The sequence below is a fragment of the Haliotis rufescens genome, unplaced genomic scaffold (genome assembly GCF_023055435.1).
Source record: "Haliotis rufescens isolate VD_foot unplaced genomic scaffold, xgHalRufe1.0.p SCAF_1, whole genome shotgun sequence".
NCBI classification, from domain to species: domain Eukaryota; kingdom Metazoa; phylum Mollusca; class Gastropoda; order Lepetellida; family Haliotidae; genus Haliotis; species Haliotis rufescens.
The window spans coordinates 93,245,250-93,259,568 of NW_025963779.1; the positions used below are offsets into that span (position 1 = coordinate 93,245,250).

The 14,319-nt window shown below is 42.8% G+C and overlaps 1 protein-coding gene across 2 annotated transcripts; it reads left to right on the forward strand.

Moving 5' to 3' along the window:
• The first annotated feature begins 7,706 nt into the window (after positions 1-7,706).
• LOC124122513 (lectin ADEL-like) lies at positions 7,707-12,302 on the forward strand. 2 transcript variants are annotated; one of them, XM_046485553.2, is made up of 3 exons: positions 7,707-7,885; positions 8,341-8,580; positions 11,892-12,302. In XM_046485553.2, exons 1-3 carry the CDS (start codon positions 7,834-7,836, stop codon positions 12,125-12,127), a joined length of 528 nt encoding a protein of 175 aa, XP_046341509.1. In that variant the 5' UTR covers positions 7,707-7,833; the 3' UTR covers positions 12,128-12,302. The 2 variants fall into 2 exon arrangements, with proteins under 2 accessions (XP_046341509.1, XP_046341507.1); XM_046485551.2 differs by having other exon boundaries at positions 7,708-7,885; positions 8,338-8,580.
• The last annotated feature ends 2,017 nt before the right edge of the window (positions 12,303-14,319 follow it).

Below are 14,319 nucleotides of genomic sequence, written 5' to 3' on the forward strand. Positions count from 1 at the left end.
ACAGCGCCCTCTATATCCGGGGAGATAACCACCATGTTTTATGCTTGAAAAACCCGCTAAATATTGGTTTACGGTGCTTTTCGTCTTGAATTCAAGATTTATTAAAGCACAATAAAGATGAAAGCAATAAAAAAAAGTTTCATTACAACTTACACTAGACCCAAAGGAGGTGAGCGGAGACAAAAATGTACATTAAAATGGGTTGTCCATTCCCAGGTATAGTGATGGAGAATAAGAAAAGATGTAGGGCACTCAATAAATTCAGGAGATGTAAAGATAAGGACTCACTTAGAGAATATCATAACATAAGAAACAAATATATAGCTGTGTGCAAAGAAAAGAAACAAGAATATTTACATGAGAAGCAACAATCCTTAGAAAATAACATTCATGACTCTAAACTATTTTGGTCACAACTGAAAAGTCTAAGCAAACATCAAAAGGCAAATAATATCAACATTAAGGATTGGTACATCTACTTTAAAGAATTATTTACTTTCACAGATACTGATCAGAGCCCTGAAAATCAGTTCCAGGAGTCACAAGATAATACTCAGACTCAAACAGATACTCAGTTTGCAAATGATATACTGGATTCCCCTATTACCAGAGATGAGATTTTAGAGAGTACACACCATCTTAAATGCAAAAAATCACCAGGAATTGATCAGATTTATTAGAAAATGGAACATTTCCAGATGCATGGTCAATAGGGGTACTTGTGCCAATACATAAACAAGGTGATCTAAATAATATAAACAATTACAGAGGTATTTCACTGCTATGTATATTTGGTAAACTATTCACAAACATAATAAATAAAAGGTTAGTGTTTTGGGCAGATACCCTCAACAAAATCAATGAAGAACAAGCTGGATTTAGAGAGGGCTATTCAACTATTGACAACATTTTTATCCTTCAAGTTTTAGGTAACAAATATCTCAGTGTCAAGGGTGGGAAACTTTATGTGCTCTTCGTTGACTTTGCCAAGGCATTTGACTAAGTGCAGAGACATAAACTATGGAACCTTTTAAGATCACATGGCCTCAGCTTTAAGATGAACAAACTATTAAATTAGGTAACATTTACGAGAATATTAAGGTGTGTGTGCGAAACAATAATGAGATTTCAGAAACATTTATTAGTCAGTTAGGAGTAAGACAAGGATGCATCTTAAGCCCATTTCTCTTTACTTTTTTCATAAATGAACTGGCTGTACAAATAAATAACAACTGTAATTATGGTGTTCAGCTCCATCCAGATATTACACAGATATTTTTACTTTTATTTGCAGATGATATTGCTCTCTTTTCATCAACAATCAAAGGACTGCAGTGTCAAATTAATGAACTTGAAAGTTACTGCAATAAATGGAAGCTAACAGTAAACATGATTAAAACCAAGTTTTGGTATTTAAGAATGGAGGTCATTCAGCAAGTAAAGAATATTGGTCCTTTAAAGGACAAAAATAGAAACTACAGGTTTTTATAAATATCTTGGTGTTTACTTCAGTAGAAACTTGTCATGGCATAAACATTTGTATCAAGCTGCTTTAAAAGCAAGAAAGGTCTTTGTAAGTATCCATAAGAGTTTGAAAGTTTAAGAAACCATTTCTCATCAATCTTTTTTTTAAATATTTGATATAAAGATACTCCCCATTTTGTTGTATGGGGCAGAAGTCTTGGGTTTACAGCACTTTGATGCCATAGAACAGATTCATTTATATGTTTGCAAAATTGCAAAAAGTATTTAGGTGTAAAAATAAACACTTCCAGCTTGGTGGTGTATGGAGAATGTGGAAGATTCCCTCTCTATGTATAGAAAAAATATAAAAGTTATTAAATACTGGCTGAGACTTATTGACATGCCCTCATATAGATTGCCAAAAAAGTGTTATAATATGATGGTAGTTTATGATGATAATGGGAAAAGAAACTGGGTTACAGGTGTTAGAGAATTACTTTTCAGTTGTGGCTTTGGTGATATTTGGCAAAACCAAAATGTGTATTCCAAATCAATGTTTATATTTTCATTAACCCAGAGATTAAAGGATATTTATTTACAATCTTGGGCTGCATCAATGACTCTAACAAACAAGTGCTTTTATTACAAAATGTTTAAATCAGAAATAATTATCGAAGATTATTAATCAAAAGTTAATGTTAAAAAATTTCGAACAGCTCTTTCACGTTTTAGATGTTCTTCTCACGACCTTTTAATAGAAACAGGGCCTATGTAAACATTCCTCGTGAAGAAAGAATCTGTTATCTATGTAGTTTAAACTCAGTAGAAGATGAATTTCATTTCTTACTTGTATGTCCAGTGTATTTACACCTTAAAGAAAAATACCTGCAAGCTTATTATTACAGGTACCCTAATATTATCAAATTTGTTACACTGCTGTCAAACACAAAAAGAAGTATCTTACAAAATGTTTCCATGTACATATATTATGCCTCTTTATACCGACAGAGACTTATGAAAGAATACTCTTAGCTGCTTGATATTAGGAAACTATTGTGTATATACATTAAGTACATATTTATAGATATTTGCCATCTGAATAAACTACAAACAAAAGCGTTAGAAATGGTATTAAACTCTTAGGCTGTCATATGCTATTGTGGGACGTGATATTACAAATGGTTTAGTATAGTTATATGTATATGAAATGATATGATGTGACATGACATGATGTGATATGATATGATAAGTGTTGTGGTGTGATATGTTACATGAGGGGATATGATGCAATATGTTATGTGTACTATAGAAATTGTGTAAATACTGGTTTTTTTAGTGTACATATTATATGGCTTGCGGTCTTCCAGTGTTGAATAAATATTGATTGATTGATATGATATAAATTGGCATGGAATGACATGGCATTATATGGTATGATATGATAAGATATGATGGGACAAGCTATGACATTGCTAATGTGTTGTGTGATATGACATGTTGAAATAATATAGGGTGTGATATATGGTATGATGGTATGTATGGTATGTTATGATATGATAATGGTATATGAAATAATACTATATGATATGATCTTAAAATAATGATACAATATGATATGATGTTATAGAATATGTTGTATGATATAACAAGTTGTGATATGGTAAAATAGAAATTATGAAATTACAGGGTATGGTATTGTACTGTATGTGTGAAATTATGTGACTGTGTTGAGATGCCATGTGGAATGACGTGAGGTGATTTGGTGAGATATGTACATAAATTGTATAAAATTGTATATTCTTCAAATTGTACTATAGGCCTGTGGCCTCTTCAGTGCGTGAAATAATGATTTTGATTGAGAATGATTTGACGCCACTTTTGACGATAAGACAACACTATCACAGCGGTTGACACTAAAAATATATATTGTTTTCCATATTGGGAATCGAACCTTGACCTGACGAGCGAAACAGCTTTAACCAAGTGCTATCGGCTACTCCCACCGATCCGATTTAACGGAAAACGGACATCTTAAAGGTCATCAATGGTCTAACGTTCCAGCATCTGTTGTTAGCTGGTGTTATCAGCTTTATAACGAAGCAGGAGATGCCTTGTTTATATGTATCAATTATCCAGGCCAACTCCAGGAAAGGTACTCCTCAATAGTGTCAACTGCTGGTCCCGTTCTGGGTTTTTGCTACCACCAAGAACAAGTTTGATGACCATGTGAATGAATTACAACTTAAAAATCAAACATTCTTAATGGCATATTTGATACCCAATATAAAATATATATAACACTGTCACTTATATACCCTAATATATACTTCTCTAATCGCGTACACGTATGTAGATTATGCCTGCATCTCTATAGGCTATTGTGTTCCAGATAATGACTGTTTAGGGGGGAAAAGGACGCAAGAAGTCTGAAGCTGTTGGTTATCTTAATCTCTATCCACCCCCGGGGGGCACGGGGGGGCCCAGTCGTCTAAGGCGCCGCAATTCCCTGTGCAGAGTTGCGTCCCGTGGGCACGCCAGAAACCTATGATTGTGGGTTCGAATCCCAGTTCGCCCCGATTATGTTTCTAGGTTTGTCAGCACCATACCCGTGCTCGTGGGTTTCACCGAAGTGGTAAACGTCTGAGACCTGCATCACTTCGGGCTTTCCTCCCACATTAAGCTGACACGCCGCGATATAACTGGAATACTGTTAAAAGCGGCGTAAAACCCAACTCACTCACTCACTATCCACCCCCGACTCCCATACCAAACACCAGTGCTAAGGGATCCAGCATCTCAAGAGATGGTGTGATGACAAGCTGAAATGATGTTACTGATGGCAGTCACCGTTTCACTCGTGGTCGGCTAAGTACTTTGCTATACTCCCCGTGATGGCTGGACTCACATATCACATATATACTCTTCAAAAAAAGAAACGCAAAGCTAGATTTGTGTTAGGTAGGAAAATACATTTATACGTGGAGTCATACAAGGTATTGAGCCAAAATGTGGAGAGAACGCTTGTAGTCATCTCAGTTATAGGTACGTAGGAAATGTCTAAGGTGAAGGTCAGCTACCATCAATAACATGTACCCCGTTGGAATCGATAGCGGCCCGACATCTACTGCCCATTGAAGAGACGAGTATGCGAATCACATCCTGGGGAATGGTAGTTCACTCGGCCTGCAACGCAAAAGCCAACTGTTGCAACGTCTGGGGTTGTGGTTGACGTCGGCGTAGCCGTCCATCCAATTCATCCTTATCATTCAGCTCTATCGGGTTCAAATCCGGGGATCTGGAGGGCCGGGGGAGAACTTCAACGTTGTTGTTGTGTAGACATGCTCATCCGTGATGTGTCGGCCGAGCGTTGCCCTGCTGGAATACAACGTTGCCGTTGGCTGCCATTGTGAGGACGTGTGATAGGAGAATTTCGTTGATGTATGGTTGATCCGTAAGATTGCTCTGGATATGGACCAAAGTTAACCTGTCCTGCCATGATTAGCCGCCTACATCATAATGCTGCCCCCACCAAACCTGTCCACTTCCTGTACGCAATCCCCGGCGAAACGTCCTCCCCGACGTCTGTAGACCCGTGCTCTTCCATCCCTTCGACGGAGGTGAAATCTTGATTCGTCGCTCAACCATACATATCTCCATCGCAGTTGGGGCCATACCCTGTGTTGACGACACCAATGCAGTTGTTGTTGACGATGTTGTCGACTCAATATGACGCGTCGGACGGGACGTCTTACTCTTAGACCTGCTGCTCTTAAACGGTTTCTGTGCGGTCTGGTCGGAGAATCTGCGCAGTCCGGGTATTTGGGATGCGGTTGAGGTGGCTGTGGTCGTCCTTTTACGTAGGTTGCGTAGTCGGATGGTTACTCTTGGTCGCCCCAACCTTGACCAATCACGTGTTGACCCATGCTGTTGAAACCGATCCCATAGCCTTGTGGTGGTACTGGATGCACTTTTATACCGTTCATAGCGCTCCATTGCCCTTTTGTTAATGCACTGGGTGAGTTTTTCCGAATCGTACGTATTTCCCGACTAATGGTTTGCATGTCCTTCTGATCATTTTGATCAGGGAAATTTGTCACCGACACTTTAACACATTAACCCTCTTCATTTTGCATCTCTTGGTCCGCTAATTTTGCTTTTATGGCCAAAATATCCGCATTGCGTTTCTTTTTTGAAGAGTATATTTGTATTCTTAAATGTTCAACTTTATAAGTGTTTATTACCACGTTGACCTGGTCATGTCCCCGCGACATCTTGAACCCGCTAGACCTGGAAAAGGTCTGATACTTTGGACACTAATACGTATTTGGACTCAAATCTGAGTTTTGTAAAAGGATTAAACAGATTTGTGATAGATGAATCTGCACTGTTACACCTTACATTAGGAAGGACCCATTTTGTAACATGTGTCATAAAATATGTTGGCATCCAAACACATGACTGTGAGTGTAGGATTGTGATCACCCGTGAATTCAAGACAGTTTAGCGTATACACTAAATCAATCAAATATAAACTAAGCGGCAAAAGAAAGTATAGGTTGGCAATTTGTAATTTTCCTAAAAACAGCGATAACTAGTGGAAAGTGGGTATTGGGAATATGACTGCCCAGGAACAGGTACCAAAAAACACCTCACCCGAACGCGCTACCTTTGACGGCGCTCGTGCGGTGACAAAAAAAATGGTGAAACAGGTTTCCCGCCTATGGCATAAACTGCACGTGCATGTTAGCTGTATAAATGCGTTCGTCTGCAGGGTATAACCACACGTGATGGAAGCACACAAAAGAAATGCCACGACTGTCACAGGAGCAGAGAGATAGAGCCATCGGTATGGTCGAAATAGGGGCAACACAGGTCCAAATTACCAGAAGGTTTGGTTGTACACCACTGACAGTAGCCAGGCTGATTCAACGGTACAGGCAGACAGGGAGGACACAGGACAGGCCTAGAACCGGACGACCCCGAGTTACAACACCACTGGAAGACGGTCAGATACGGCTCATTCACCTGCGAAACACCTTCGTAACGGCGACGGCGACGGCAGCAACAGCGTTGGGACATCCCATTAGCCAACGTACAGTACTACGACGACTTCGTGCTACTGGAATCCGAGCGTATCGTCCTTTCCGAGGAATGGTACTGACTGCTCAACATCGACGCCTGAGACTGCGATGGGCGAGGCAGGTTCGACGCTGGCAAGTGAGAAATTGGCGTCGAGTGCTGTTTACTGATGAAAGTCGGTTTAACTTGTTTCGAAATGACGACAGAGAACGAGTTTATCGACGCAGAGGGGAACGTTTGGCTCCGGCGTGTATTCGAGAGGTCCATCCATTCGGCGGGGGAGGTGTCATGGTGTGGGGCGGTATTTGTAGAGATCAGAAGACTGATTTGGTGATTATACAGGGAAACCTGAACTCTGTGCAGTATAGAGACCAAGTGTTGCAGCCAGTTGTGCTTCCGTTCTTGCAAAACCAACAGCAGTGGACATTGTTTCAACACGACAATGCCAGGCCCCATACTGCAAGACTGACTCGGAACTTTCTAAACAAGCAGAACGTTGACGTTTTGCCCTGGCCTGCCCACTCACCCGATATGAATCCTGTTTGAACATCTGTGGGACCATCTTGACAGACAGATTAGAGTACGCCATCAGCCTCCCGTCAACAGACAAGAATTGCAGCAGGCCCTGAGAGACGAGTGGCAACGGATTCCAGTCCACGTCATCAGAAGACTGACGTCATCGACGAGGCGGCGTATCACAGCATGCATTGAGGCAACTGGAGGTCATACACGCTATTGAAGGCAACTGTGTCGACAATGAACTTGGATCAGACAAGTTTTTGGTGACATTTCAGACAACTTTTGAAAATGAAATTTCTCACCCCACCATTGTTTACCTTGAGCTTACATTACCTGTGATTGCACAATTTCTGTGGTTGATCAATCATTTGTTACCCCTCCCTAGATTATATTATAATTCACAGCAAAACCTCTTCTTTTTATTTTGTTATCGATCATGGAACTCGACCTATACTTTCTTTTGCCGCCCAGTATAGATGTGCAGTTTCGATGTTAACATCTTTATCAACGATCTGTCGTCTTTCCCAGTGTGTGCCTGCATAGTTATAAAATACTATAACGGATGACAGATGGACGTGCAGATTGATTCTCATTTGTAACACGTTGACAACACTGGCGAAATTGCCGCATTGGTTACACTTAAAAGGATTGAAAGAAGGGAGGTCTGGTCATAAAGTATAGCTCGTCTCTATCTGCGGCAGACAACGTGAGCGTTGTGGCACAGCGGGCACGGCGCTTCTACTTCAAACAGGCTGAACAACAGCGACGACCATGAAGCTCTTGGTGTTATTGGTATTGTTGCAGTCGACGCTCGTCGTTACAGGCATGTTTGTACAATTGTATATGATATAACACTTCCAAACGGTTACATATTTTCATAGTTTTCCAAAACGAAAGTTATTTCTATTCAGTATGCTGAAATAATTCATTAAAACAAATGAGTTCTTTTACTGCGGTTCGCTATCTTTCGACGGGAACATAATAGTATGATATCAAAGTAAACGATTAGATTTGTATTAAGATTGAAACAGTACATCCACCGGCCAATATAGTTCCATTTGAGTTACCTCTGTCGACTCGAACCAGCAAACACATTTTATCTTGGTACATACTCTGTAAGAATAAGTAGTAAGCTATAAATCTTCAAAGGAGATTCATTAATGGTGATTTTGTTTAAGTGGATTATTGTGGGAGTCAAGTTTATTATGAATTTGCCATTGTAATGATTGTTAAAGACAAACCTACTTAACGAGTATGTCTGTTACACGTCCCCAGCAGCCGGGCCTCTCTACACCCAGGATCACATGACGTGTTATCACAGAGTCGTGCAGAGCCTGAGTGGTGCCTACAACACTGAAATGATTCCCTATGCCGAGAGGGTTGTCAGCATCCAGGTCGCCGAGAACGGCCACTACTCCGCCACCGACTGCATCCTCGACTACACCTACGGCTTTTATCGCAACTACGTGTGGGTCAGCCACGGCTGCCAGGCCAACTTCCTCGTGTGCTACATAAGAGGTGAGTTGCCGCTATCACACAGACTTAAACGTTCCAGTTTTAAAGACTTGTGCAGAGGACTAGTGTAAAGCGTAAGTCCTCAGAGTTTGTGAGCTCGTCACTATATGGCTGAAATATTGCCGATGTGACGTAAAATCTTAACTCACTCACTAACTCACTGAGAGTTTGTGGATAGTCCTCCGCGAACGAGGGAAACATGCTTACTATGTTTACGCTTGAAGCAAACTTGCAGCCCTGAGAACCAGAACGATAGCCCTCAAAGCCACCAGCCAGTGAAGACTACCATTTATTTGTCCTCAGCACATTTTAGAAGTTTCGAAGACAGATCATACGGTGTTAACACTAACGTCTGGTCTTACAATATCACAGATTTCGAATTTGCCTGATTCTGATTCCAGGCCTGTCGGTAGTAGACACCAAAGCGTTAATCTTCTACGGCATGTATCAAGTTTCTCACACACTAGTACGATGAAAACCACTAGTCACTCGACCATTCAGCCATCCAAACACCCCCCCCCCCCCCCGGTTCGCCCCCATTATATTTCTTGGTTCGTCAGCACCATGCCTGTGCTCATTGCAGTTTTATGTATGTCCCTCCTGCTTTACTGTGTTCATGTGTCCCTCCTGCTTTATGGTGTTCATGTGTCCATCCGGCTTTACGGTGTTCATGTGTCCATCCGGCTTTACGGTGTTCATGTGTCCCTCATGCTTTACGGTGTTCATGTGTCCCTCCTGCTTTACGGTGTTCATGTGTCCATCCTGCTTTACGGTGTTCATGTGTCCTTTCTGCTTTATGGTGTTCATGTGTCCCTCCTGCTTTACGGTGTTCATGTGTCCATCCTGCTTTATGGTGTTCATGTGTCCCTCCTGCTTTACGGTGTTCATGTGTCCCTCCTGCTTTACGGTGTTCATGTGTCCCTCCTGCTTTACGGTGTTCATGTGTCCCTCCTGCTTTACGGTGTTCATGTGTCCATCCTGCTTTATGGTGTTCATGTGTCCCTCCTGCTTTACGGTGTTCATGTGTCCATCCTGCTTTACGGTGTTCATGTGTCCATCCTGCTTTACGGTGTTCATGTGTCCATCCTGCTTTACGGTGTTCATGTGTCCTTTCAGCTTTATGGTGTTCATGTGTCCATCCTGCTTTACGGTGTTCATGTGTCCATCCTGCTTTACGGTGTTCATGTGTCCATCCTGCTTTACGGTGTTCATGTGTCCATCCTGCTTTACGGTGTTCATGTGTCCATCCGGCTTTACGGTGTTCATGTGTCCATCCGGCTTTACGGTGTTCATGTGTCCCTCCTGCTTTATGGTGTTCATGTGTCCCTCCTGCTTTATGGTGTTCATGTGTCCCTCCTGCTTTATGGTGTTCATGTGTCCCTCCTGCTTTACTGTGTTCATGTGTCCCTCCTGCTTTACGGTGTTCATGTGTCCTTCCAGCTTTACGGTGTTCATGTGTCCTTTCAGCTTTATGGTGTTCATGTGTCCATCCTGCTTTACGGTGTTCATGTGTCCATCCTGCTTTACGGTGTTCATGTGTCCCTCCTGCTTTACGGTGTTCATGTGTCCTTTCTGCTTTATGGTGTTCATGTGTCCCTCCTGCTTTACGGTGTTCATGTGTCCATCCTGCTTTACGGTGTTCATGTGTCCCTCCTGCTTTACGGTGTTCATGTGTCCATCCTGCTTTACTGTGTTCATGTGTCCCTCCTGCTTTACGGTGTTCATGTGTCCTTCCTGCTTTACGGTGTTCATGTGTCCATCCTGCTTTACTGTGTTCATGTGTCCCTCCTGCTTTATGGTGTTCATGTGTCCTTTCTGCTTTATGGTGTTCATGTGTCCCTCCTGCTTTACGGTGTTCATGTGTCCCTCCTGCTTTATGGTGTTCATGTGTCCTTTCTGCTTTACGTCGTTCATGTGTCGCTCCTGCTTTACGGTGTTCATGTGTCCCTCCTGCTTTACGGTGTTCATGTGTCCATCCTGCTTTACGGTGTTCATGTGTCCTTCCTGCTTTACGGTGTTCATGTGTCCTTTCTGCTTTATGGTGTTCATGTGTCCCTCCTGCTTTATTGAGTTCATGTGTCCCTCCTGCTTTACTGTGTTCATGTGTCCTTCCAGCTTTACGGTGTTCATGTGTCCCTCCTGCTTTACTGTGTTCATGTGTCCTTCCAGCTTTACGGTGTTCATTTGTCCATCCTGCTTTACGGTGTTCATGTGTCCCTCCTGCTTTACGGTGTTCATGTGTCCCTCCTGCTTTACGGTGTTCATGTGTCCTTTCTGCTTTACGGTGTTCATGTGTCCCTCCTGCTTTACGGTGTTCATGTGTCCCTCCTGCTTTACGGTGTTCATGTGTCCTTTCTGCTTTATGGTGTTCATGTGTCCTTCCTGCTTTATGGTGTTCATGTGTCCTTCCTGCTTTATGGTGTTCATGTGTCCTTTCTGCTTTATGGTGTTCATGTGTCCATCCTGCTTTACGGTGTTCATGTGTCCTTCCTGCTTTACGGTGTTCATGTGTCCTTTCTGCTTTATGGTGTTCATGTGTCCTTCCTGCTTTATGGTGTTCATGTGTCCCTCCTGCTTTACGGTGTTCATGTGTCCCTCCTGCTTTACGGTGTTCATGTGTCCTTTCAGCTTTATGGTGTTCATGTGTCCATCCTGCTTTACGGTGTTCATGTGTCCATCCTGCTTTACGGTGTTCATGTGTCCATCCTGCTTTACGGTGTTCATGTGTCCATCCTGCTTTACTGTGTTCATGTGTCCCTCCTGCTTTACTGTGTTCATGTGTCCTTCCTGCTTTACGGTGTTCATGTGTCCCTCCTGCTTTACGGTGTTCATGTGTCCTTTCAGCTTTATGGTGTTCATGTGTCCCTCCTGCTTTACGGTGTTCATGTGTCCCTCCTGCTTTACGGTGTTCATGTGTCCATCCTGCTTTACGGTGTTCATGTGTCCATCCTGCTTTACGGTGTTCATGTGTCCATCCTGCTTTACGGTGTTCATGTGTCCATCCTGCTTTACTGTGTTCATGTGTCCCTCCTGCTTTACTGTGTTCATGTGTCCTTCCTGCTTTACGGTGTTCATGTGTCCCTCCTGCTTTACTGTGTTCATGTGTCCCTCCTGCTTTACGGTGTTCATGTGTCCACAGCTTATCACAACTCAAGTGCTCAATAAATATAGGAACATGTATTTTAACCAGGTTCCATCCCCATATTGTAATCATTGCTAAACTCAGTCTCGGTGTTCGGCGCCGTGACATCCAGCAAGAATGTGACTCAATGGTCGTGCTGTATATTTAACGAAATGCGTGTGTGTTGTTTCAGGGCGGAATATCCTGCTGATCTGTGAGAGCGAGGTAGGACAACGGCATCTGTGTCACACTCACCGTCCCATCCGCTACCTGGAGTTTGTCAAGCGACTCACTGACTCATCTAACTGTGAGGAGGGGGAAACGTTCGGCTTCCATGGAGAATACATCTGGGTAGCCAATGGATGTAAAGCAGCGTTCAGAATCACCACGCCTATTGGTGGTGACGCCCCCAAGTTTCCCTTCGTGTAGATGACCTGCCACACTGCTCTATATATACATACCTAATAAGTTGAAGACACGATCTAACTGAATGTAATTAAATATAAACATAAGGAACGACTAAAGGAAGTGTATCATGTGTCACCCAAAGGGACACTGAAACACTGTAAAGGTTGGTAACAATAAACGCGGCAGAGAAAGCAAATCAACTTTCACTTCTTGTTATATATTCAAAGGAATGATGGGGTAGCCAAGTTGGTAAAGCGTTAGTTCGTCTCGACGATTCGGGGTTCGATTCCAATGTGTGACGCCAATTCAGGTGTCCCCCGCCGTCATTTGTTAAACGGCGTGAAAAGGCTATACAAAGACAAAAGGATTGGCAGAGAAACTAGCACCAACGGCTGAAGCCATTACTTGGAGGTGGGTGGCAGCACCGTATCCACGAGGGTCATGTGAGGATATGATGACATGTCTACATTATTTTGCATGTAACGTTTGTCCGTACATTCAGCACATACTATGACAGAGAATGGGTTCAGTACCGTTATGTACAGTGTTGTTTCATAGATTGCATCTGTACTGATGTTAACCATCTCCCCGAGGCAAGGGACTTTACTGACTAAAAAAGTCCGACTTCTACAGTCATTTAATTCCCTTGCCTCGGGAAGATGGACGTTAACAGTAGCGATGTCAGCATGAGGGCAGTCCTAAGTAAATCATCGGAAAATACTTAATATTTATTTTCCGATCTTCAGAAAGGATTGAGGCTTGTCGAAAAAGTGAAACCCAAGTCCGACTTTAGTGACATGAATTCATGATCTGACTGTGAGTCCCCCGACGAACACCGCCGTGTTAGATCGCTTATAGAAGATAAGGTTTGTCAGGTTTGTTTTGTCCAGTAGCGCGTCCAAGCTGTTGACATAAATATGACACTAACAATGTCATGTCATCATATATGCATTATGTCAACGATCCAAGGGTCTAGGTGTGTGTGTCGGGGGGGGGGGGGGGGGGGGGGGGTGGGGGGGGGGGTGTCAATGGAACAGCTGTGGTTATGGTAAGGCTGTGAGAGACATGATGCGCCAAGGAGACACAAGTCGATAACATCAATATGTCCGTCCATGCAGACAAAGGATATGCCACTGAATTGATTCCTGATCAACAATGACAACAACATGTAACAGTTTGGCAAATGGCGTAATCCCCTCCACCAACAAAATCGTGTATTCGTAAAATGACAGGAAGCACGTGATATGTGCTCTGTTCTGGCGGTCATCTGGAATAAACGTCTTTCATTATCTGGAGACAGTGACGTGATTATCATTCATGGAAATCCAGTCAATGATCGCAGAGACGCAATTTCTGCAAATCTATACTGTAGTCAGTTCTGTTAACACGCAACTACACGTCATACTGACGTCAGCAGTACCCAGTGCTTCATGGTGCATCGTTATGTAACAGTAAAGTGATCCATTAGCAATATGACATGACTGGACAGATCAGACGTGCATGGGGTGTATTGTGTGATATCGACGTGGCGTGTTCAGGTCACATATCAGGGGTAGTTCAGCAACATTGGACGCGGAGGGTAAGTGTGGTGTCTCCATAGGCAAGAGATTTGGATCGACATTTGCTTCTGTACACCCGTACATTCATGGTTTCTAATTGGTGATAATATACTGTGTTGCTAGACCCGGCGTGATTAACACAGTATACGTTGTGCCGACGTAGGCTTCACATGTATTTGAGGCTGTATGGTAATGAATAGTACTCCCCAAGTCCGCAATATTATCTAGGCCTTCTTCCGTCGCTACTTTTTCCAAATCTAAGAAACAGAAGCACTATGACAAGGTATGTCCATCTTGCAATCAACCTGAATCAATTGTTCACTTGTTACTGGAATGTCAAGACCATGCCCAAGCCCGGGCTCCGTTAAAACAAGAATTGCAGTTAGATCCGCCATCTGTCGTAGATCTCCTAAAGCCAAAAAGATGCATCAGCGAAGGCCGAACTGACTGTTTCTGAGAGATGGACAGCCAAAGATAAAAATGAAATCATATCAATATACGAAAAAAGAAATCATATCAAACTGGAAATAGATATGTGTACCCAGCTCACACACAGGAGTCCCAAACAGGGTCAGGTCTGCTGAGTCCCAAAGAGGGTCAGGTCTGCTGAGTCCCAAAGAGGGTCAGGTCTGCTGAGTCCCACAGAGGGTCAGG